Source organism: Aethalodelphis obliquidens, unplaced genomic scaffold, assembly GCF_003676395.1.
Source record: "Aethalodelphis obliquidens isolate GAN/ISIS:26980383/991018 unplaced genomic scaffold, ASM367639v1 scaffold17, whole genome shotgun sequence".
Classification (NCBI taxonomy): Eukaryota; Metazoa; Chordata; class Mammalia; order Artiodactyla; family Delphinidae; genus Aethalodelphis; species Aethalodelphis obliquidens.
This window is the reverse complement of record NW_020837961.1, coordinates 15,951,676-15,974,785: the sequence shown is the minus strand read 5'-3', so window position 1 is coordinate 15,974,785 and position 23,110 is coordinate 15,951,676. Positions and strand designations below refer to the sequence as shown.

Below are 23,110 nucleotides of genomic sequence, written 5' to 3'. Positions count from 1 at the left end.
GATTACGTAAATCTGCCTACACAGCATGTGTAAAACTCAGGTCATTATGTGGTTCTATCCAAAAGAATATTCTGTGATCATGGAAATAGTTTATACCTGTGATCCCCAATAAGGTAGTCACCAATCAAACATGGCTATTGAAAGTTAGACTAAAGAACTTAATTTTTAATTAAATTTAATTGTTAAAATTTAAATAGCCACCTGTATCTACTATAATGGAGAGTACAGCCTTACACATTCTCTCTTATTTTTCTTTACCACTGTGACCCTTATCCAGATGTTTTTACTGAACTCCTTATTTTAAATCCCTTCTCTGATATCTCTAAGATTAAATAGCTTGACATAATTATAATCTCAAAAGCAAAATATTACTAAAACAGAATTTTAAAAGCTACCTTAAATGTGCTTTTTGATAAAGCGTACTGCAATCAATTACTTTAAATTTCCTAATCACTGTTTACTAAAAAAGAAAAAAAATGCATACATATCAGAGTGCTTGAAACTGAACTCTAACAATACAGTCTATTCTTCCTCCTGAATTATTTGTCAGCTACATAATTAGTCCCAGGATAAAATAATGGCATAATTAAAAACAAGCACAGCATAAACCACAGCACAGCCAAGGAGAATTAAGGAAACAAATGAAAATTATTCTGTATCTGTCTATTCATTGTGATAATACAGAAATTAGTGAATAGAAATATGATGGATCAAATGTAACAATACAATGTATTAGTCAATGAAGAGTTGTATAATTTTTATCTCTTATTTACCACGCCACCAAAGATCAAGTGTTACCTCAGTTTTACAGGATTTCTGGATGACTACTGATGGCTCTTTCCAATTAAACCTAAGCATACACATTATTTTAAAGTAAAATGATTAAAAAGATCTCAGAAAAAAAATTTCAAGTGTTTTAAGCTCCCTCTCTCTTTCTTTCTTTCTCTCTCTTTCTTTCTTTCTTTTCCTTCCTTCCTTTCTTTCTTTTCCTCTCTGTTTCTCGTCCCCACATGTAAACACAGTCTTTTTTTAAAGCGTAGTTAGGTGTTAAGAAGAAAAACAACTTTGGCGCTTATCTGTTAAGAACTGCCTCTCTCTGGGACTAGTATTAATGTCATCACCACCAATCAATTCCACCTTTCTTCTGCCTATCAACTTGGCTTTCAGTATCCTGGGGGTGGCAAGGTAAGTAGGAGGGTGAACATGTAAAACAATCTCAGTATTCAGGGACAGGATTCAAAAGAATTCAAGTTATGTGAATGTAAGTTATGTGCTAAACTATATACCAATTTCTGAATGACTGTTGATTTGATTTTTTGTTTGGCATTTGAGTAAACATAATAAAACTTACTATTTTTTTTTACATCTTTATTGGAGTATAATTGCTTTACAATGGTGTGTTAGTTTCTGCTTTATAACAAAGTGAATCAGTTATACATATACATATGTTCCCATATCTCTTCCCTCTTGTGTCTCCCTCCCTCCAACCCTCCCTATCCCACCCCTCTAGGTGGTCACAAAGCACCGAGCTGATCTCCCTGTGCTATGCAGCTGCTTCCCACTAGCTATCTATTTTACGTTTGGTAGTGTATATATGTCCATGCCACTCTCTCACTTTGTCACAGCTTACCCTTCCCCCTCCCCATATCCTCACAGTATGGAGGTTCCTTAAAACTTACTATTTTGAGCCAAGGCTTGAAGTAGACAATCCAAGCATCCTTCTAAACTATCATCAGTTCTGTCAACAGCTGTTATCTTCAGCTTCTTCAAGGTATCACTGAGATTATCTGCTTAGAGAAAAAAGAGCAATCAGAAACCTTTCTAACCATCATGTTACATGATAAACAGTACCACTAACAGGCATAAGGCTCCCCATATGGTGAATTAATTTCCACATACATTCCAAAATGGCAATGGACTATACGATTACATATTTTTTAAATAAAATTTTATCCATTTAACTCCTATAAAATATTCATTCTGTATCTGTAAGATACCAAGAATATTCCATAGATAGTCACAGAACATCTTTTCAGCATTCTTGTACCTTATTTAGCTTGTTCAGGAACAAGCCATGGTTAACTGAAAAAAAAAAAAAAGGTCTACAAAAAATTACATAGCTTTGCAAATAATACTTTATTACATTTTTGGCTTCCTCTGTTGTATTTTAAATACATAAAATGAAAATGAAGGTTTAGAAAAGTTTCAAAATGATATGACTTAAAATAATAGTCTGATGACTATAAAACCTGTTTTAACAATGCCATTTAAAAAACGCTTCAAAGTACTGCTTTAAGCCAAAACATGTATATTTTGGATTTTAAAGCAATGCTCTCCTCCTAAATTATACGTGGATTCCTCTAGACCATAGACTGTTAAAAATCTTTTTACACTATTAAAAATTATTTAGGACCCCAAAGAGGTCTTTTAAAATTTTTTATTCAAGTTTAGCTGATGTATAATGTTATATAAATTATAGGTGTACAATATAGTGATTCACAATGTTTAAAGGTTATGCTCCATTTATAGTTATAAAATATTGGCTATATTCTCTGTGTTGTACAATGTATCCTTGTAGCTTATTTATACATAATAGTTTGTACTTCTTAATCCCCTACCCCTTTACTTCCCCTCCCCACTTCCCTCTCCCCACTGATAACCACTAGTTTGTTCTCTATATCTGTGAGTCTGTTTCTTTTTTGCTATATTTAATAGTTTGTTGTATTTTTTAGATTTCATATATAAATGATATCATACAGTATTTGTCTTTCTCTGACTCATTTCACTTAGCACAGTACTCTTTAGGTCAGTCCACATTGTTGCAAATGGCAGAATTTCATTCTTATTTTATAGCTGAGTAGTATTCCATTGTGTGTGTGTATATATACGCACAGACACCTCCCCCCAACATCTTCTTTAACCATTCATCTGTTGATGGACACTTAGGTTGCTTCCATATCTTAGCTACTGCAAATAATGCTGCTATGAACATTGGGGTGCATGTATCTTTTCAAATTAGTGTTTTGATATATATACCGAGTGGTAGTTCTAGTTTTATTTTTTTGAGAAACCTCCATACTGTTTTCCACAGTGTAGCAACAACTTACATTCCCACCAAAAGTATACAAGGGTGCCCTTTTCTCCACATCCTCACCAACATTTGTTATTTGTGTTCTTTTTGATGACAGCCATTCTGTCACTTGTGAGATAATATCTCACTGTGGTTCTAATTTGCATTTCCCTAATGATTAGTGATGTTGAGCATCTTTTCATGTGTCTGTTGGCCATCTGCATGTCCTCTTTGGAAAAATGTCTGTTCAGGTCTTCTGCCTATTTTTTAATCAAGTTGTTTGTTTTTTGATGTTGAGTTGTATAAGCTGTTTATATATTACGGATATTAGTCCCTTATTGGTCATATAATTTGCAAATATTTTTTCCTGTTTAGTAGGGTGTGTTTTAATTTTGCTGATGGTTTCCTTTTCTGCGTAAAAGCTTTTAAGTTTAATTAGGTCCCATTTGTTTATTTTACTTTTATTTTCTTTACTTTAGGAGATGGATCCAAAAAATTAATGCTGTGATTTATGTCAAAGAGCGTTCTGCCTATGTTTTCCTCTAGGAAATTTATAATTTCTGGTCTTACATTTAGGTCTCTAATCCATTTTGAGTCTAGTGTTTTATATGGTGCTAGAGAATGTTCTAATTTCATTCTTTTCCATGTAGCTGTCCAGTTTTCCCAGCACCACTTATTGAAGAGACTGTATTTTCTCCATTGCATGGTCTTGCCTCCTTTGCTGTAGATTAACTGACCATAAGTGTGGGGGTTTATTTCTGGGCTTTTTATTCTGTTCCATTAGTCTATGTGTCTGCTTTTGTGCCAGTACCATACTGTTTTGATGACTGTAGCTTTGTAATAAAGTCTGAAGTCAGGGAGCGTGATTCCTTCAGCTCTGTTCTTCTTTCTCAAGATTGTTTTGGCTATTCAGGGTCTTCTGTGTTTCCATCCAAATTTTTAAATTATTTGGTCTAGTTCTGTGAAAAATGTCACTGGTATTTTGACAGGGATTGAATTGAATCAGCAGACTGCCTTGAGTAGTATGGTCATTTTAACAATAATAATTCTTTCAATCCAAGAACACAATATATCTTCCATCTGTTTGTGTAATCCTCAATTTCTTTCATCAGTGTCTCATAGTTTTCCAAGTACAGGTTTTTTTTACCACCTTAGGTAGGTTTATTCCTAGGTATTTTATTCTTTTTGATGCGATGGTAAATGGGATTGTTTCCATAATTTCTCTGACTGTTAGTGTACAGAAATGCAAACAAATTTCTGTACGTTAATTTCGTATCCTTCAACTTTACTGAATTCATTGATGAGCTCTAGTAGTTTTCTGATGATGTGTTTAGGATTTTCTATGTATAGTATCATGTACAAAAGAGCTCTGCTTTCAATTATTTATATTGATATTTAACATACTAAAAATTAAAAATGAGACTTTTAAATACTTATTTTAGTAATTCATTTAAACCTAACAAATATAAAACTATTATCTGTTAACATAATTATATTTTTAATGAAAAATAATTATATTTCAAAACCAACTTACTGAGAAGAGTGGCATTTTTCTACATTTTCACAAATCTCTGTAATGTCTGCCTTAATAGAAGAAAACTGGATTCTCATATCTGCTTCTGTACTCAATCTTTATAATTTGTTGTTTTGGTTAAGTAGATGAAAAAAATTCAGCCGCACACATATACATAGTTGGAAAACAAGGGAGTATTTTAACAGGCTTTTCAGATAACAGTGGATAGTCTTTGATACTACACCAAAATTTGATTAGTGGTAGTGTTTTAAAGGCTAGTTACCATGTGAAATCTGAAACAATATCACTGAGCTCTGCCAACTGTTACATGAAAATCCACTGCTCTTTTGCATTTTGAATCTTTCATGCATGCAACATGTTTGTCATCCATGCATTGGTCATTTAAAAAATTAGGTCATGGAGTTATGCATATCTTCCAAACACTGACACATTTCATTGTACTATTTCAAAATATCACATTTGTTAATATCTTCACTAATCTTTTTTAAAGACTAAGTACTGGGAAGCTGTCAAGCCTAAGGTGATACAAGTTTTCCAAAATTCTAATTTTCTCTTAAAACCTCTAATTTTATCACCAGCAACAGATACTGTGAGTTGTTTTCCTTAAATGACAAATTAACCTCATTCGTGAGAAAATATCTGCCAAATATGAAAAGCCAGTTCGTCTCTCTGTTCTTTCAAATTAAAAAAAAAAGTTATTCCATGAAAAAAAGTATCTCAGTCAGCTCACAACTCAAAAGATTGCACAACTGCTTTTCTTAAAAACAACCATCAGACGTTACGATGCAATGCAGGTGTTTTCTGTGTACTTCCCATTTTATCAAATAGTATATTTTTAAAATGTGTATTAAAAAGTTAAGAGTTTTAAAAACATTGTTTTTCCTGCTTCATCACGGACATTCTTAAGTAAAACTGGTATTTTTTTTTTAACCTCAAGTATACGATGGTAAAGAATACAATAATTACTAGTTATTGTAGTTTGGTGCTACTAGTAGCCTGATTCACACATACTGAAGCACTAGCAATTTTTTACCCACAGATGCTTTTGCACCACTGTCAGTGCAAATGTCAATACAGTGAAAAAAGACAAAAAATGTCTTTTGATGATACCACACAAATGGTTTTGACCTCATGGGCACCCTAACAGCACACCAAGGACTCCTGGGATTGCTGCTCTAGTATTAGAATTTCAGGCATTTTCTTACTTCAAAGTAAGGTGTAAATTTTAATAGACTTTTGTACATTGTCAGCTCATGACAATTCTAAAAATAAAGTGGAATTCCCTATTATAAAATGAGTGGTAATTTATTTTCCAGGTCAACCCAGGAAAAAGTAGACAAAAATTTACATTAAATAATACTAACATGCTCTAGTGATGTCTCATACAACTGTGATTAACCTAGTAATCCTAAACCTACTTTATAAAAAAATCCCAGGTTATCATTCACAACGAATGTTAATATTTATTTTCCTAAGAGGGCTTAAATAGTTTTGAGAAATTGATTTTATTTCCCTAAAGGAAAAGAAAACTATATTCATATATATGTCTTCTATTAACTAAAAAGAAGTTGTAGGGCATCACATCTCAGATATACTTGTTCTATCTTATTACATGGATATAGGTTGATTTTTCTGAAATAAAGTATGAATAATATATCATATCTAAGTTCATACTACTAAAAGTAATAAAAAGTAATTACCACAACACTGAGGAAAAAAGACATAATGTTAGTCAAATGATAATAATACATCAAAACTATGAGTCAACAAGTAATAAAAGTAGTTAAGACGTACTTAGTACTACCTATATTGGCATCTGGATCTGTTTTACTTGTTTCCTTTCCTTCATTCCATCCCCAGTGCTCCTTGTTTGACATCCCTTTCTTATCAAGTTTCAGCCTAACTGTCACAACCCCAGTGACCATCGTTCTTGTAAGTCTTCTCTTCCCCAACCCTCCAGGGTTATTCTCTATCACTGCATCCATCCTTCACAGCACTATTCACAGTATGCAGTTATATATTCTTTTGTTTAATTGGTAATATATACTCCCCCTCTATATTGTATGGGGCACATTGCTAACTATAGTCATTGCACTATACCTATTACTTGGCACAAAAAGGTAGCCAGCAAATATTTATTAAATTAACTAAGTGAATAAGGGAATGAATTCCTTACTTGCAGAAAGCTCTCTAGTTACCATCCTTTATATCACACACTTATGAGCCAAAGTATACCAATAGGGAAGGGAAGGTAAATGTTACCTGCTATGCACCTACACTATGCACTCCATATTATCAGAAATAGAAATACAGGATCTTATATTTTAATATAGGAAGGTATCAGTGAAGACAATTTAAGTACTTAAGAATATAAAATATATAACTAAAAAAATACATAGACCATTCCATTTTTAAAAGACTTTTACTCAGTAAAAAAATCATTCAGTCTCTCCATAGAAATAATTATATGCCTACTAATGATGTGGGATCTTTTTAGAAAAAGTTCATTAAACTCTTCATCCAGAGACAACCAAAGCTGTCAACAGAATTATTACAAATTTAATGTATTTTTTAAGCATTTAAAATGAACGAACAGGTTAGTACTTAAAAAACTCTTGCTGTGAATCTGTTTACAGTGTCAGAATGTTGATATCTTGATTGGAATACTGATTACATAAGTATGTACATTTGTCAAAGCTCATCAAACTGTACATTTAAAATCTGTGTATTTTAGTCTGTGTGAATTATACCTCTTTAAAAGAGCATACTGGAAAATAAAATGACTGGGGCAGTAACCCCTTTCCCACTGGTCTCAAGCTTCCTTACAGGGAATTTTTACTACAGCGACACTTCTTCTGGCTCCTCACTTGGCAACTGCCACCTCCATTCTCCAGGAGAGGAATGATTTATCTGATTAACAAGTTGAGAGAGAAGAACTGGATATGCATGGCTCAGCCCCTTCTGGGCTCCTGAGTTTTTAGTAGAAGGGGCAAGAATTCTCTGTTCCTCTCCATCTTTGGCTGTCCAGCGGCACCAGTGACAAGGTTATTAGTAAATACATTTAATTCAGCCCTGAAGTATTAGCCATTCCTTTGTGACTATACAAATAAGCTCTGTCCTTCATTCTAGACTTTACCAATTTTAAAGCAGTTATTCTGAATTCCAACAGAGAACTCATCTGCTTATATCGCCAGTGATTCTGAACTTGAGTAGGGAACGGGGGTATTATTTTTGGACCCCTTCAAAGCATGACAGTACATCTCAGTAGTGAATCCTTACCATCCAAATTTTTTTTGTGTGTAAATCCAGATTTCCGTACTTTATATTTACTTATGATTTAAGACACTGTAATTATTCTAATAGAAAATTTCTCAGCTTCTGGCTGGTGGGGAGGGTAGGGGAAGTAAGTAGAGAATGATAATTTTCATGGGAAGTTCTAGTACTAAGAAGTATTAACCAAAATAAAAATTTTTGCCTTAAAATAATAATCTCTTCCTTATATTACAGCATATGGTCTAGCTTGTCTTGTGAAAGAAATTATGACATCTTCAAAGAGTTAAAGCAGGGACTTCCCTGGTGGTGCAGTGGTTGAGAACCCGCCTGGTAATGCAGGGGACACAGGTTCGATCCCTGGTCCAAGAAGATCCCACATGCCGCGGAGCAACTAAGCCTGTGGCGCCACAACTACTGAGCCTGTACCTCTAGAGCCCAGGAGCCACAATTACTGAGCCAGCATGCCACAGCTACTGAAGCCCGTGTGCCTAGAGCCTGTGCTCCGCAACAAGAGAAGCCACTGCAATGAGCAGCCCGCGCACCACGACGAAGAGTAGCCCCTGCTCACCGCAACTAGAGAAAGCCCGTGCGCAGCAACAAAGACCCAACACAGCCAAAAATAAAATAAATAAATTATAATTAATTAATTAAAAAGAAGGAGTTAAAGCAAATTTGACTTCGGTCCTTAATTCTCTGTCTCCTACTTCTTAACCACTTAATCACTCTTAAAACCACAATCTAACCAAATTGTCTAAAACTCTTATCAAAATTAGTCTGGCAAAAGTCTTAAATGATATCTCGACAAACACAATGGACTTTTCTCAATTCTATTATTTGACATCTTACTTCAAAACACCAGTGTCTCTAAACATTTGTTCTTGGTCTTCTCTATCTGTCCCTTTAATGTTAGTATGACCGTGGTTTTGCCCAGAGTCCTCTTCTGTCTCTGGATAATATATACATGTTCACCAGAGAATTAGAATGGTATGCTGATCATCAACAAAAAAACCAAACAACTCAATCAAAAACTGGGCAGAAGACCTAAATAGACATTTCTCCAAAGAAGACATACAGATAGCCAACAGGCACATGAAAAGATGCTTAACGATGCTAATTATTAGAGAAATGCAAGTCAAAATACAATGAGGTATCACCTCACACTGGTCAGAATGGCCATCATCAAAAAGCCTACAAATAATCAACAAGGTCCTACTGTATAGCACAGGGAACTATATTCAATATCCTGTGATAAACCATAACAGAAAAGAATATAAAAGAGAATGTATATATATGTATAGCTGAATCACTCTGCTGTACAGCAGACATGAACACAACATTGTAAATCAACTATATTTCCATTTAAAAAAAAGAATAGGGTATTCACTGACTATTAGGAATAGAAGAGATCTGTGATCTTCTGAATCAACTTTCTCCTTTTATAGGGACCTACAGGGATTTATATTCCAAGGTCACTCAGCAAGTATGCAGAATTGCTGTCGCAGGTCTCATTTTCACTCTTTTACTACTTAAATGATCGTAGGCAAGTTAATACTTAAACACATGATAGTACATATAGATAGGGTAGCTTATGAACTGCAGAATGTGTAATGAGAATTTAATGATTTAAAATACTGAGTCCTATGTAATTGAAAATGTACATAAGTCCCACGTGGCCAAAAAACCCTAGCATTTTAAAGAGCTAATTAAAATGAAAATGTGAAAAAAAAAAGTCCACAAATAATAAATGCTGGAGAGGGTGTGGAGAAAAGGGAACCCTCCTACACTGTTGGTGGGAACGTACATTGGTGCAGGCACCATGGAGAACAGTATGGAGGTTCCTTAGAAAACTAAGAGTTACCACATGATCCAGCACATGTATCTTTTTGAATTAGAGCTTTCATCTTTTCCAGATATATGCCCAGGAGTGGGATTGCTGGATCATGTGGTAATGACCTATATGGGAATGGAATCTAAAAAAGAGTGGATATATATTTATATGTATAACTGATTCACTTTGCCATACAGCAGAAACTAACACAACAACATTGTAAATCAACTATACTCCAATAAAAATTAATTTAAAAAAAGACACATGCACCTCAATGTTCATAGCAGCACTATTTACAATAGCCAAGACATGGAAGCAACCTCAATATTCATCAACAGATGAATGGATAAAGAAGATGAGGCATATATATATACAATTTAATATCACTCAGCCATAAAAAAGAATTAACTAATGCCATTTGCAGCAACATGGATGAACCTAGAGATTATCATACTGAGTAAAGTCAGAGAAAGACAAATATTATACGATATCACTTATATGTGGAATCTAAAAAAATAGTACAAATGAACTTATTTATAAAACAGTAACAAACTCACAGACAGAGAAAACAAACATGGTTACCAAAGGGCAAGCGGGGGAGAGGGATACATTGGAAGTATGGAATTAATTAACAGATGCACACTACCACATATAAAATAGGTAAACAATAAGGATTGATTGTACAGCACAGGAAACTATAGTCACTATCTTGTAATAAAATATAATGGGAAGGAATAAAGAGAAGATAGATATATATATGTATAGCTTAATCACTCTGTTGTACACCTGAAACTAATACAGTATTATAAGTCAACTATACTTCAATAAAAAATATTAATTTAAAAAATAAAATAAATATATAGAATGTTATGCTGCCTCTCCTTCTATCCTTCCTTCCTTTATCCAGCTGGACAGATAACTTCCTTTATCTATCCAGCTATCTACCTATCAATGTAAAGAACTGCCACTTTTTAGGCCTTGTTACATTTGGATAAAATATGACTGCAACTTCTGATAACCCTGATCAGCAAGCTAGCTCTCATTCCAAGTGTCTCCTCTTAGAAGCCCTTGTTAAAGATATTAAGACATAAAGATATGAAGACAGCTATACTTTCCTGCTGGAACTTTGAAACAACCTTGTCCAGACTTTTCTCTTCCAATCCTGTATACCATTAGGCACCAGAGGCTCTTTATGCTCCAATTTCTCTATTCTATTAGCCAGAAACTCAATGTGCTGGTCTTTAAGTGTGTACTGCAATGGAAGAGTTTCAAATTTTACAGCTATCAGTTCCTCTCTTTTCTTAATATCAATCTAAGAAAAACTGATGAGAAAAGTGGGGTTATTTTTATATTTAAATAACTTGACTATAGAAGTGCCTAAGATAATCACCATCATCAAAGAATATACTGTCCCAAAGAGCCAGTCTCAAAATGAGACAGTATCATATTAGGCTAGTAAGTCCTGAAATTCTTTTCTTTTTTTAAAAGAGAAAAACAACCACTGTTTATTTCTAATATAATAATATAAAGTCAAGCACATTGTGCAACTTTTGCTTTATAGTTAGCCTAAGGGGCGGGGTTGATGGTCAGAATGGTTAATGGTAGGGAAGACATACCATTCATTTTTAACAAATTTGTATTTTCCAAATAGTATTCCCTAATTAGATACCTGAATGCTGATAGCATTATTTTATATGTAAGGACATCGACATTCAGTCACAAAGCAGATCAAAAAGGAAATTATTTTAGGTCCCAGAATAATTCAGTTTTTAGTCTTACTTTCATTCATTTTTTTTCCTTCTGAATCTCATTAGCCGAAACTTGAATTTTCTTTTAAGTATAGTTGATTTACAATGTTTCAGGTGTATAGTAAAGTGATTCAGATATAGATACATATATATATTGTTTTTCAGATTCTTTTCCATTATAGGTTATTACAAGATACTGAATATAGTTCCCTGTGCTATAAGTAGGTCTAATCGTTTATTTTATATATAGTAGTATGTATCTGTTAATCCCAAATCCCTAATTTATCCCTCTCCCCTTTTTCCCCTTAGTAACCGTAAGTTTTTCTACGTCTGAGTCTATTTCTGTTTTGTAAATAAGTTCCTTTGTATCATTTTTTAGATTCCACATATAAATCTGAAGTTCTTCATGCTATTCATGGTAGCATAATTTTAAGAGTTTATCTTCTTCAAAGATATTATGTAGAAATAGTACCTTTAGTTTCAAGGTTACTGGATCTAAAAATATAGTGTATATTTTCAAATGTTCATTCTATCATCTTACTATATAGTAAGTGGATGGATGGATGGACAGACTGACCGACTGACAGATAGAGAGGTGTTTATCTCTCTGGACAACTATATCACTGTTGATAATACCCATTAGGAGACAAATTTATCCCCCTTCAAATGCCACTCAATATTTTCTAAATATACAGCGTCTTAGTAATAGCAACACTCTTAAAAAAGAGATTATTTCTTGCAATTGAAGAGAATTAACCTTCATGTACATATATAGTAGCAAAGCTTTACTACCATCATTATTACACACACCAAATGAAAATAAAAATTATTTTTATACTAACATGCTTTTCAAGCACCAAGAATGTAGTCAATGCATGACTGGAAGAATTTCAAATTCATCTCCAAATGAATGGCATTAAGTCAGTTTGGGGCACCTGGCTTAGGGAGCTGGAAATAATAACAGTCTCTCCTGAATATTATATTTCACTTATCAAAAGGGTTTAGTATTTGACAAAATGAAACTATTTTAAAAGTTTGCCTGCTAAAGAAAGAAGAAATGATTGTTTTTTACTAGTATGATGATGGAAAGTACTGTATTTAAAAATTATAGTATTTTCAGCTTCCGTATATTGTAACTCAGTTTCTATCTTACTTTTTTGCTTAATTTATCTTTACAGAGTTTAGTCCCGAGCCAGGCCTAAAACCCAGAACACTTTTAAAAATTAGTCTATTGCAGACTTCCCTGGTGGCGCAGTGGTTAAGAATCCACCTGCCAATGCAGGGGACACGAGCTCAAGCCCTGGTCCAGGAAGATCCCACATGACACGGAGCACCTAAGCCCGTGAGCCACAACTACTTAGCCTGCACTCTAGAGCCCGCGAGCCACAACTACTGAGCCCACGTGCCACAACTACTGAAGCCACGTGCCTAGAGCCCGTGCTCCGCAACAAGAGAAGGCACCGCAGTGAGAAGCCCGCGCACTGCAACAAAGAGTAGCCCCCAGGCTTCCCTGGTGGTGCAGTGGTTGAGAGTCCGCCTGCCGATGCAGGGGACACGGGTTCGTGCCCCGGTCCGGGAAGATCCCACATGCCATGGAGCGGCTGGGCCTGTGAGCCATGGCTGCTGAGCCTGCGCGTCCAGAGCCTATGCTCTGCAATGGGAGAGGCCACAACGGTGAGAGGCCCGCATATCACAAAAAAAAAAAAAAAAAAAGAGTAGCCCCTGCTCGCCGCAGCTAAAGAAAGCCCGCGTGCAGCAACGAAGACCCAAAGCAGCCAAAAATAAATAAAATAGATTTATTTAAAAACATAGTCTATTGTGTCTTCCATTAAATTATGCTACATGTGAGGAAAAAACAAACTTTAAAAATATATTTGTTTCATTCTTTCTTTTAATCCATTTCTGCTAGTTGAGAACTCAAAGACCAACACAGGATATAAGTCCCCTCTGATTATTATCCCTCCCCCTTTACAAATAAATCTTACATTCTCCAATTTTCTTATTAACACTAAAATGAGTAAACAAAGATTGTTTCTGAGTCTTATGGAACTTGGGTCCAACTTACCAATTTCTATTCACCCAGGCTAGAAACCTCAGAAACATGTTCTTTCCAGAGCATATCACTGTTCTTTCAAAAGGATTCAGTGATGAATAATTGCCTAAAGTCCAGAATACCTTACGTCAAAACCAAGTGCCTCAACTAATATTATGCCCTCATCTCATTACTTTCTCACACAACATATGTGTCAGTCCCACTAGATTACTGGCTTTTTTCCAGGCATATGCCCATTTTTACAACTGTGCTTATTAAATTCTTCCTGTCTAAAATGCCTTTCTGTGCATTCTCTATCTATAGAATAACTACTTACTCTGCAAAGTCAACTAATATTCGATTCTGATGTGAAATCTTCTGTATTCTTGCAGTCAGACCAACTCCTTTCTTTTCTAGGCTCCCATATCTTGTTCCTAACCTCAATGACGGCATGGATTTCACCGTTTTCTATATTGCCACTGTTACACCATAATAAGCAACTCATGGACAAAAAAGGCACCATATTTTAATGATTAATAGCCTCTGGAGTCAGTCCATCTGGGTTCAAATCTTGGTTCCACCACTTAAACTGCATAAACTACACAAGCTTATTTTCTTTGTCTTCTCATATATAAAATGTGGATAACAATAAGTACCTCATCAGGTTGTTGTGAGGATCAAATGAGGTTATACATAATGCTCTTAGAACAGGCTATATAGCATGCACTAAGCAATCAAGCACTGTTGATGATTGTTGATATAATAATTATTAATAACTGTCATAGTTGTACTGCTCATTACACCCACCATGCTGTCTTGAACACAGTAAGCATTCAGTGAACAACTGCTGAACAGAATTTAATGGCACTCACCAGCTATGTCTACTTTTTTTTTTTTTTTTTTTTGCGGTACGCGGGCCTCTCACTGTTGTGGCCTCTCCCATTGCGGAGCACAGGCTCCGGACGCGCAGGCTCAGCGGCCATGGCTCACAGACCCAGCCGCTCCGTGGCATGTGGGATCTTCCTGGACCAGGGCACGAACCCGTGTCCCCTGCATCGGCAGGCGGACTCCCAACCACTGCGCCACCAGGGAAGCTCTTTTTTTTTTTTTTTTAATAAATTTATTTTATTTATTTTTGGCTGTGTTGGGTCTTCATTGCTGTGGGCGGGCTTTCTCTACTTGCGGCGAGCGGGGGCTACTCTCAGTTGTGGTGCGCGGACTTCTCACTGTGGTGGCTTCTCTTCTTGCGGAGCATGGGCTCTAGGCACACGGGCTCAGTAGTTGTGGCTCACGGGCTCTAGAGCGCAGGCTCGGTAGTTGTGGCGCACGGGCTTAGTTGCTCCATGGCATGTGGGATCTTCCCGGACCAGGGCTCGAACCCGTGTCCCCTGCATTGGCAGGAGGATTCTTAACCACTGCGCCAGCAGGGAAGTCCCAGTTGTGTCTATTTTTAATTTGCTTTTTCAATGTTATTTAACATTTTACACACGCACACAAAGCTTAATTAAAATGCATAAATGTGATAACATCTTCTTTTTTGCCTGGTCTTCCCTGTCTCCATATCAACCTCTCCATTTACATGTCAATAACCTAAGTTTTTTAAGCGTTCATGTTTTTTTACATCCTCACATAATCATGTATAAAAATATACAGTAAGTTTGGGAAACTGTTAACTAAAATGGGATTATATTATACACACTTTTTTGCATCTTGATTTTCTCACTCAATAACTCTTATAAATTACTCCAAGTCAATCTGTATAGTTCTAACTCATGTTTTTAAATAACTACCATAGTTCATAGTACAGATACACCACAATTTATTCAATCATTCCTGTACACATACATTTTCACTTTCTTTTGCTAAAAGTGTTTCATTTTGGTCATTGGTACCCCTAGTGCAATAAGCATCATTATACATGTACAAAGTACTTTTAGTTTTATGGGATAGGCTCCCAGGATGGAATTGCTGATATTGTAATTTTAATAGATGCTGCCAACAGCTGCCCGAAAAGGATGAAAGATTTCACTTTTCTTCCAGATGTGTTGAAAGTATTCTCTTTCCAATAACCTGGCTATCAATAAATATTGATACCTATTTCTTGATGGTCTGATGGGTTTAGAGTTGATATGTAATTGTTAATTTGCATTTCTTTAACCACTATAAATATCAGCATCTTTTCATGTTTATTGGCCACTGGATTTGCTTTCCTGTAAAGTGTTTATTCACATCCTTTGCCTAGTGTTCAAATAGGTTTGTCAGTCTTGTTGTTATTGTACAGTATAGACATTAACCTTTTGTCTGTCATCCATTTAACTTTTTTCTCTAAATCTATTACTAATCCACTAAAATTGTTTATGTATTTTTTCCTAATTTTCTTTTATAGCATCTGGATTTCCACCTGTGGTTAAGAAAGTCTCTTGAGCTCCCAGCAAATGCCTCAATTTTCTTACACTATTATGATACTTTTAGTTTTTATTTAAGTATTCGATTCACAGGAATTCATTTTTACATGTGGCCTAAGATTAGGGTGTACTTTTATTTTCTTGTGTCAGGAGTAGTTTTAATACTCCATCCTTTTCTCATAGAATTAAACTACCACCTTTGTCTCTTTATACAGAAATGTATTTTCTAAAGTTTCTTTTCTTTCCAGTGACCTTTTGTCTATTCTTATACCAACACTATATCTAAGTAATTACACTGGCTGTATCTAATATTCTGATACCTGGTAAGGCTAGTCCTGCCACTATGTTCTTTTTCAGCTATCTTGACTACTCAGATTTTCTTCTTCAATAAGAGGTTTAACATCATTTCATCTAATCATTCCACAGCAAATGAATTAATGGATGAATAAAAACCCTCCTGAGATTATAACTGGAATTATATTAAATTTACATCTTAATTGTGGGATAATTTGCATTCTCACACTATGAAGTCTTCCCTTCCACTAAATGTATGTATTTCATTTTATTCTGATCTTGTTTTGGGTCTCTCAGTAAAATGTTCTATTTTTATATAGATCCTGTAATTTATTATTAAATTTGTTTCAACATATTTAAAAATTCTGTCATTAGTGAGAACTGAATAATTTTTCCCATTATCATGTGTAGGTGTTTATGCCTAGAGTAGAAAAGAGTTACTTTGTATAATTATTTCATAACCAGCCAAATTCTCTTATTAATATGAGGTTATTAAAAAGTGGGACTTTTTAGTTTCCTGAGTTTTCTGTATATAAAATTATGATTAGTAAAAAACAGATCGTGTTATCCCTTCTTTTCTAATGTTTATACCCATTCCCAAGAAAGACAGGATCAAATGAGAAAATAGTTCTGAACTCAATTAATTCATGGCCAAGTTAATCATTTTAGGTTAAAATTCAACATAGAAAACCTTCTCTTCTGCCCTTAATACCGTTGCATCCTCCATGACTCTCTGAAGGTGGGTAGATATACTCATATAAACACACATACACACCTAACAAAACAGGGACTTACTTCTTGGCAAGCAAAAAAAGGTGAAGTAGAAAAGTTCATGATTCAGTCACTACTGCTGCTACTATAGATTTCTGGGGTCAAAATATCAACTGGGGCAGCAGGGGGCGGGGGGAACACCTGAGAACTTAGGAAAAGATTTAAAATTTAATCATTTACTATTATCTTCATAATTATTGTTTAGTCACAGAATAAAGAATTTGAAACTTAAAGTGAATATAAAGCTAATGTAAATAGGCCATTTTCTTTAAATTCGTTTCCAAGATTAAGTTCCACAGAAGCATTCTAAGAGGAATCTACCTAAATACTAAATGTTTAGTGAACACTAAACTTGACTTGGAAAAGAGATACCAGAGCAAAACTGTAACAGTTCAAAATGCATGTGTGCAATATTTATTTTCAACAGCAATTCAGGCAATACGTGGAGAATTAGAAATATCTGTAATATTTAGAGAGAAACAAATGAAGACATAGAAACTGTTTTACTTAATGAAAGAACTCCAAAACAAATTTCATAAATATTAAACTCCTAATTTCTACCTTAATTCATTCATTACTTTAACATGTAGTCATACCTCTTCATACATGTGGGTTCTCTCCCAATACACTTCTCCAGGTTGCAAAGACATCATAACTTTGTGCCCATTTGCCAGTTATCCACACATCTATCTACTGGATATGCTTCTTTCACTCCACAAGATTATAATTGCACATCTCACATTACTTCCTCCCTCACTTGAGACAAGATTACTAACTTAAGAGTTCATAAAAATATAAGGCCTTAGATGAATTTAATCAATCTCTTCTATATGTCAACGGTTTGAACTATATACGTAGATGAATTCCAAAATTTAACTTCATAATCAAGTTCACAAATCTATTTAACTAAGAAATCATTTTTTATATACTACTGTACAGTTCTATTTCTTCTGTATTTTTCATTTTGCTAGTTTTATAGTCCTAGGTTCATAGAACTCTTTTAGTTTATTTCTACTATTTCTACTATTTGATGGGACATTCTTGTACAACAGGAGATTCTTCTAGGATACTCACATTGCTCTCCTATAGTAGAAACCTAGTAAATCCTGAAAACCTACTTTACTGAGTTATTTGTACCTGCATTTCTTATTACAGATTACGGCATAAATTGCCATGATTAAGAAATATTTTTATGTTACACTAAAAGATGTTACTCTAAAAACAATGACTATGCTTCACTTTTTCTTCTCTAATTATTTCAGAAATTGGATAAAAACTTTTTGAGCAATCACTTTTCATGCATTCTTAAATGGAGTTAAAGTCTATTTTAGTCTGAACCAATAACACTACAGTCTTAGTAAGATGTCATGTTTGATTAGAGGGTCAAGAGTATGACTGATGATCTTCACAACTACAATATTAAACCATAATGGATAAGAGCATTTGGATAAGATACAGTTTGTAAAATTTTATTTCACACAATGCCAAAAGACCTTTTCACTTAGAGTTCAAGAATGATCTCACTGTTTTATAGCTGTCAAATATAGCTTTAGCAGATAGTATGACACAAACTGCTAATAAGTTAATATATCAGCTTTTTTTAAGAGAATGATTTATGCTGAGGTTCAAGCTTAATTAATTCTTTGACCCAGAACTGACCAAGAGAAATACCAGGGTGATTTCTTCTCCTCAACAATCCCCTAACAGAAAGATTTAAAATACAACCATACCAAATAGCTGTCAACACCCAGGATATTGTAAGCCAACTTAGAAAATCAATGTAGATAAATCTACAAAGCACAGTGGCATTTGTCAAAGAATTTTAAAGACACCCAAGAATTATACTAGAACGATGTCGGTGAAACCGTGTAATTTGTCATATTACAAACAGCTTCCGTGTAGAAGAACTGTCGGAATGATCTCTATACACAAGAGTTCCAGAAAATGCTAGAAAGTGGAAACTATATACTTTCCAACTTGACTTCTGTACAGGTAAGCTAATTGAGTCTGTAACAAAAGAGAAACTCTCTAAACATAAAAACAGCTACTTGAAACATATTTACCCTGTTCCAGCTCCCTATACCTGGTACGTGCCTGCAGATCAACTGAGTCCTCACAGTATCAGCATTCTACCACCAGATTCTTCGGAACAATGTTTTATCAGTTCACTTCATTATCCTGCATTTCCAAGTTTCTCAGGCCCCGTTTATCTTCAGGCTTTCATATTCTATTTAGTCCCTCAGAATAGTACACTGATCTTGGATTTAATATCTTAGCTGTGACCTTTTACTCCTCCTGGATACTAAAGTGTCTGCCTATAATGCTTCAGCTCCTGGCATTTAGATTCAAGAGTAAAAGATATCCTGCCTCCAAGCTCTGCCCTGGACTCTAGGATATGCCTGACAGGGGAAGGTGAGGAAGACCAGACAAGAGACAGATAATATAATTTCAATAAGAGGAAATCCTGCCTAAATATATGGGAATTTTAAAAAGCTACATAAGGTAGATAAACAGAAGTGTTTGGGGGCTATCTACTTATACTTCCAAACAGTTCCGAGCAAATTCTTCACTAGAGTATTCTTAGAACTGTGACTAATCAATTATAAAGATGGACAAAGAAGGAAAGACCCTGCTTTATAATGCTTTGTAATAGAGAACTAGATTAAAGATTGACATAAAAGACCTACGTAAATGGAACTTTCTTTAGCTAGAGAAATATATAAAGAAGTACTTCATTAAGATTGGTGCAAAGCAAATAGTCTCACTTCGTAACCGAATAAATACAAGAAAGAGATAATATACACTGAAATTTATAAACTTTTAGGCAACACCAACTTTTCTGGGTAATAAAATGCCAACCAGAGAAAAAGGATATATAAACAAGTAGTCACAAATGTGACAGATGAATTTAACATAGGCATATATTAATGAACATATTAAGAATTTTAAAAATCTAATAAAAATGATAATCTCTGGACTGTAACTGATGAGCCCACAAAGGAATATTTTCCCAGGATACTGCTACAGAAAGCAAAAAGAAATGTGAGGGTCAAGGTAAAACAAGAGAATTTAGATAAAAATTAAATATATAAAACAGAAAGCATGATAATATCTGTACTTAAACCTATGATGTATCATGAATTTAAAAGGAATAAAATTCAAGCAATAGGATGAAGAGACATTTAAGTCAGTTATCAACCTATTTGTCTCTCAGCTCCAAATTCACCCTTATTGCCTGATCTATAAAAACGAATCTGGGGGCTTCCCTGGTGGCACAGTGGTTGAGAGTCCGCCTGCCGATGCAGGGTACACGGGTTCGTGCCCCGGTCCGGGAAGATCCCACATGCCGCAGAGCAGCTGGGCCCGTGAGCCCTGGCTGCTGAGCCTGCGCGTACGGAGCCTGTGCTCCACAACGGGAGAGGCCACAACAGTGAGAAGCCCGCGTACCGCAGGCTCAGAATCTGGGCCCTTTACATATTTTTCCTTTGTCATATGGCATGATACAAGCTTTGTCTGTAGATGACAATGGATAGCACTGAAGAGGAAGGTGCTCTCCTTCCTGCTCAGCCTGCATAATTTTCTCCAGTGTCAAGTGTCTGCGAGTCATAGCATTCACCATACATTTTCTCCAGCTCTCAGCTCAGGCAGCAGCGCTGTGTACAACAGCCCCACACAACTCAAGGCTGCATCCCAGCCCCGGTTACTGCTTCCCACACCATCTCTCAGCCCTGGAAGTATGCGTGCCAGAAGCCCTGTGGAGCTGGCTATCCAGAGCTACTCCAGCCCAAACTGTACACAGAAGTGTGCCGGGTTCCTGCAGAAGAGGGCTCCTCCAGCTCCAGGCTCCAGTAGTACCTGAAGGGGTGCTTCAACTTCCTCTGCATGCCCAACTATCTGTGTGCCACCCATCAACCCCAGCTTGCTTGTTCTCCCAGGAGTCTCCTACAGGTCTGATGGGTATGGACCAGCTCTGGCCTGGGCAACCCAGTGAACTTCTATGCCATCAGGAGGCCTGAAACTATATCTTTTAATGAGAATTCACCCTTCCAAAGAAGTGTGTGCTTCCTTGGATACACTCCTGCACCAAACACTTTAGAGTCTGCTATCTACCTTTAAAGTTACTCTCCAATGACTGTTTAATAGTTTTTACATCAAATGTCCCCTGTTTAAATTACTGTGTGTTGAAAGACAATTCTCCCTGGATTTCACAGTGTTCCTGCACTGTTGGGGCATTCTGAGCAAAGGCAGTTGATAACCTATAATAAAGATAAGTCTCCCACCCTTAGAATGGACACATTCTAGGATTGTAAAACATTGCCCTCTTCTTCCCAGATATTTGCTTTTAGCTTACTTTTAGGGTAACAAACCTAGAGATGCCATCCCTCTCCCAAGAGAGGCTTTGTTTAATTCAAGAGCCAAGATAAGGGGTATGTGTGCATGTGTTCCTCGAATGGCAGATGTGCCAGCAACCCAATATAAGCTCTCAGTGTCGTAATTTTAGGATTCCTCTCTTAAAATTCCTCTCTGCTACATGTGCACCAATCACCAGTACTAAAATGTTCTATGAGTAATAAACCCTGTTCTAAGATCTACAGACCTCGTGTTTCCTGTCATAATATCTATACGTACATATAAATGTAACATTAGGTGGTGTGCCTTCTGATTGGACCTAGACTGATACAGATATATACATAGTCGGCTTAGAAAAATGAGGAGCTGTGTGGCAAACAAGTAAGAATATTAGCTCTTTCAGTGAACAATATCATAGTCTATCAGATCATGAATGCTATGTATCAGGTGAATAAAGGTTAAGAAGATAACCTCAAACTTCTACTCATCCAACAATATGAACTAAGCATCTACCAAACATCAAACACTGCCCTAAGTGCTAAAGATACAAAGATGTATACAACACAGTTCGCATAGTATAGAAAACTTTTTTTTTAGTTTTAATTTTATTTTCGTGGGAATTACCTTCACATGTCTCAATTTACTCCCAGAAGCAATCAATGTTAACATTTTCTTGTGCATGCTTCCAGAAGCACTCTATTTATGCAATTATTTATATTTAAAAACACACACACACACTTTAAAGCATAATCAATCCAAATGTTACCATAGTACTCACTACCTTTCTCATGGTAATGATCTTAATAAAGTACCCATTATTATTAGAATCATTATAGTATTATTTTAGAAAATCTAATAACTACTATGTATCTGAAATTCTTTGGTAATTATATGAGAAAGTATTATTTCATTTAGTGGTAATAAACTTAGAAAACCCACTGTCTTCCAAAAGTGACAGGAAAGAAACAGACTCAAAATAATTTTGTCAAATATATAATATGAGCTTAACAAATATACGAATATAAGATTAACATTAAAATTAATATCAGGTATAGTAAATTTTCATTTGGAGAGAGGAGTACAGATATTCCTTTGTTCCTATGAGATTTTATTAGGCTATTAGGTTTTGAAAAAAAGTACGTAATTTTTAGTGGTAACTATCCTTATTAACTTAAAAGTACTGACTGACATTTTTCATTAGCCAAACAGGTAACATTTACGAAAAAGTTATAGTGAAACCTATAATACTGTTTAAACATGCATATCTCTTTTCTGGTAGCCAAGACAGTCAACAAACATTTTTTCAAGGGAATTAATGTCACATAAAGAACAATTAAATAAACCATAAGGAAATGCTACTTGGTAGAACAAATTCTCTGTTAGGCTATCCTCATTTGAAATGAAAGAAAAAAATCAGTAAACATTTATTCAGCAGGTAGTTCCCACTTTAATGAGTTTTAACAGCAATCTGTTTCTTACTGAAACAATGTATCTTTCACATTTTATAACTGTTCCAATTATTACTGTTACATAACAAACCACCCCAAACTTACTGGCATAAAACAAAGGCCAATTTATTACTCTCACAGATTCCATGAACCAGGAATTCACAAAGGACACACTGAGAATGGCTTGTGTTTTCTCTACAAGGTCTGGGGCCTCAATGCTGTCTCAAAGGCCAGGAACGTCTCTGGGAGTGACTCAACGGCTGAGGCTGGTATCATCTGAATCATCTGATAGCTCATTCACACACATGTCTGGTGATTGGCCTGGAAGGACCTGAATGTTAGGATTGCTGACCTGAG

The 23,110-nt window shown here is 35.3% G+C and overlaps 1 protein-coding gene across 7 annotated transcripts in view; it reads right to left on the bottom strand.

Moving 5' to 3' along the window:
- Positions 1-23,110, bottom strand: part of RAP1GDS1 (Rap1 GTPase-GDP dissociation stimulator 1) — a 155,828-nt gene that overhangs the window by 118,352 nt on the left and 14,366 nt on the right. For 5 of the 7 annotated variants that reach the window (XM_027116954.1, XM_027116951.1, XM_027116957.1 and 2 more), the window contains exon 2: positions 1,680-1,790. In XM_027116954.1, coding sequence (XP_026972755.1) covers positions 1,680-1,790 — 111 coding nt within the window. The remainder of the gene's footprint in view (positions 1-1,679; positions 1,791-23,110) is intronic. The other 2 variants (XM_027116955.1, XM_027116952.1) reach the window with 1 other exon arrangement.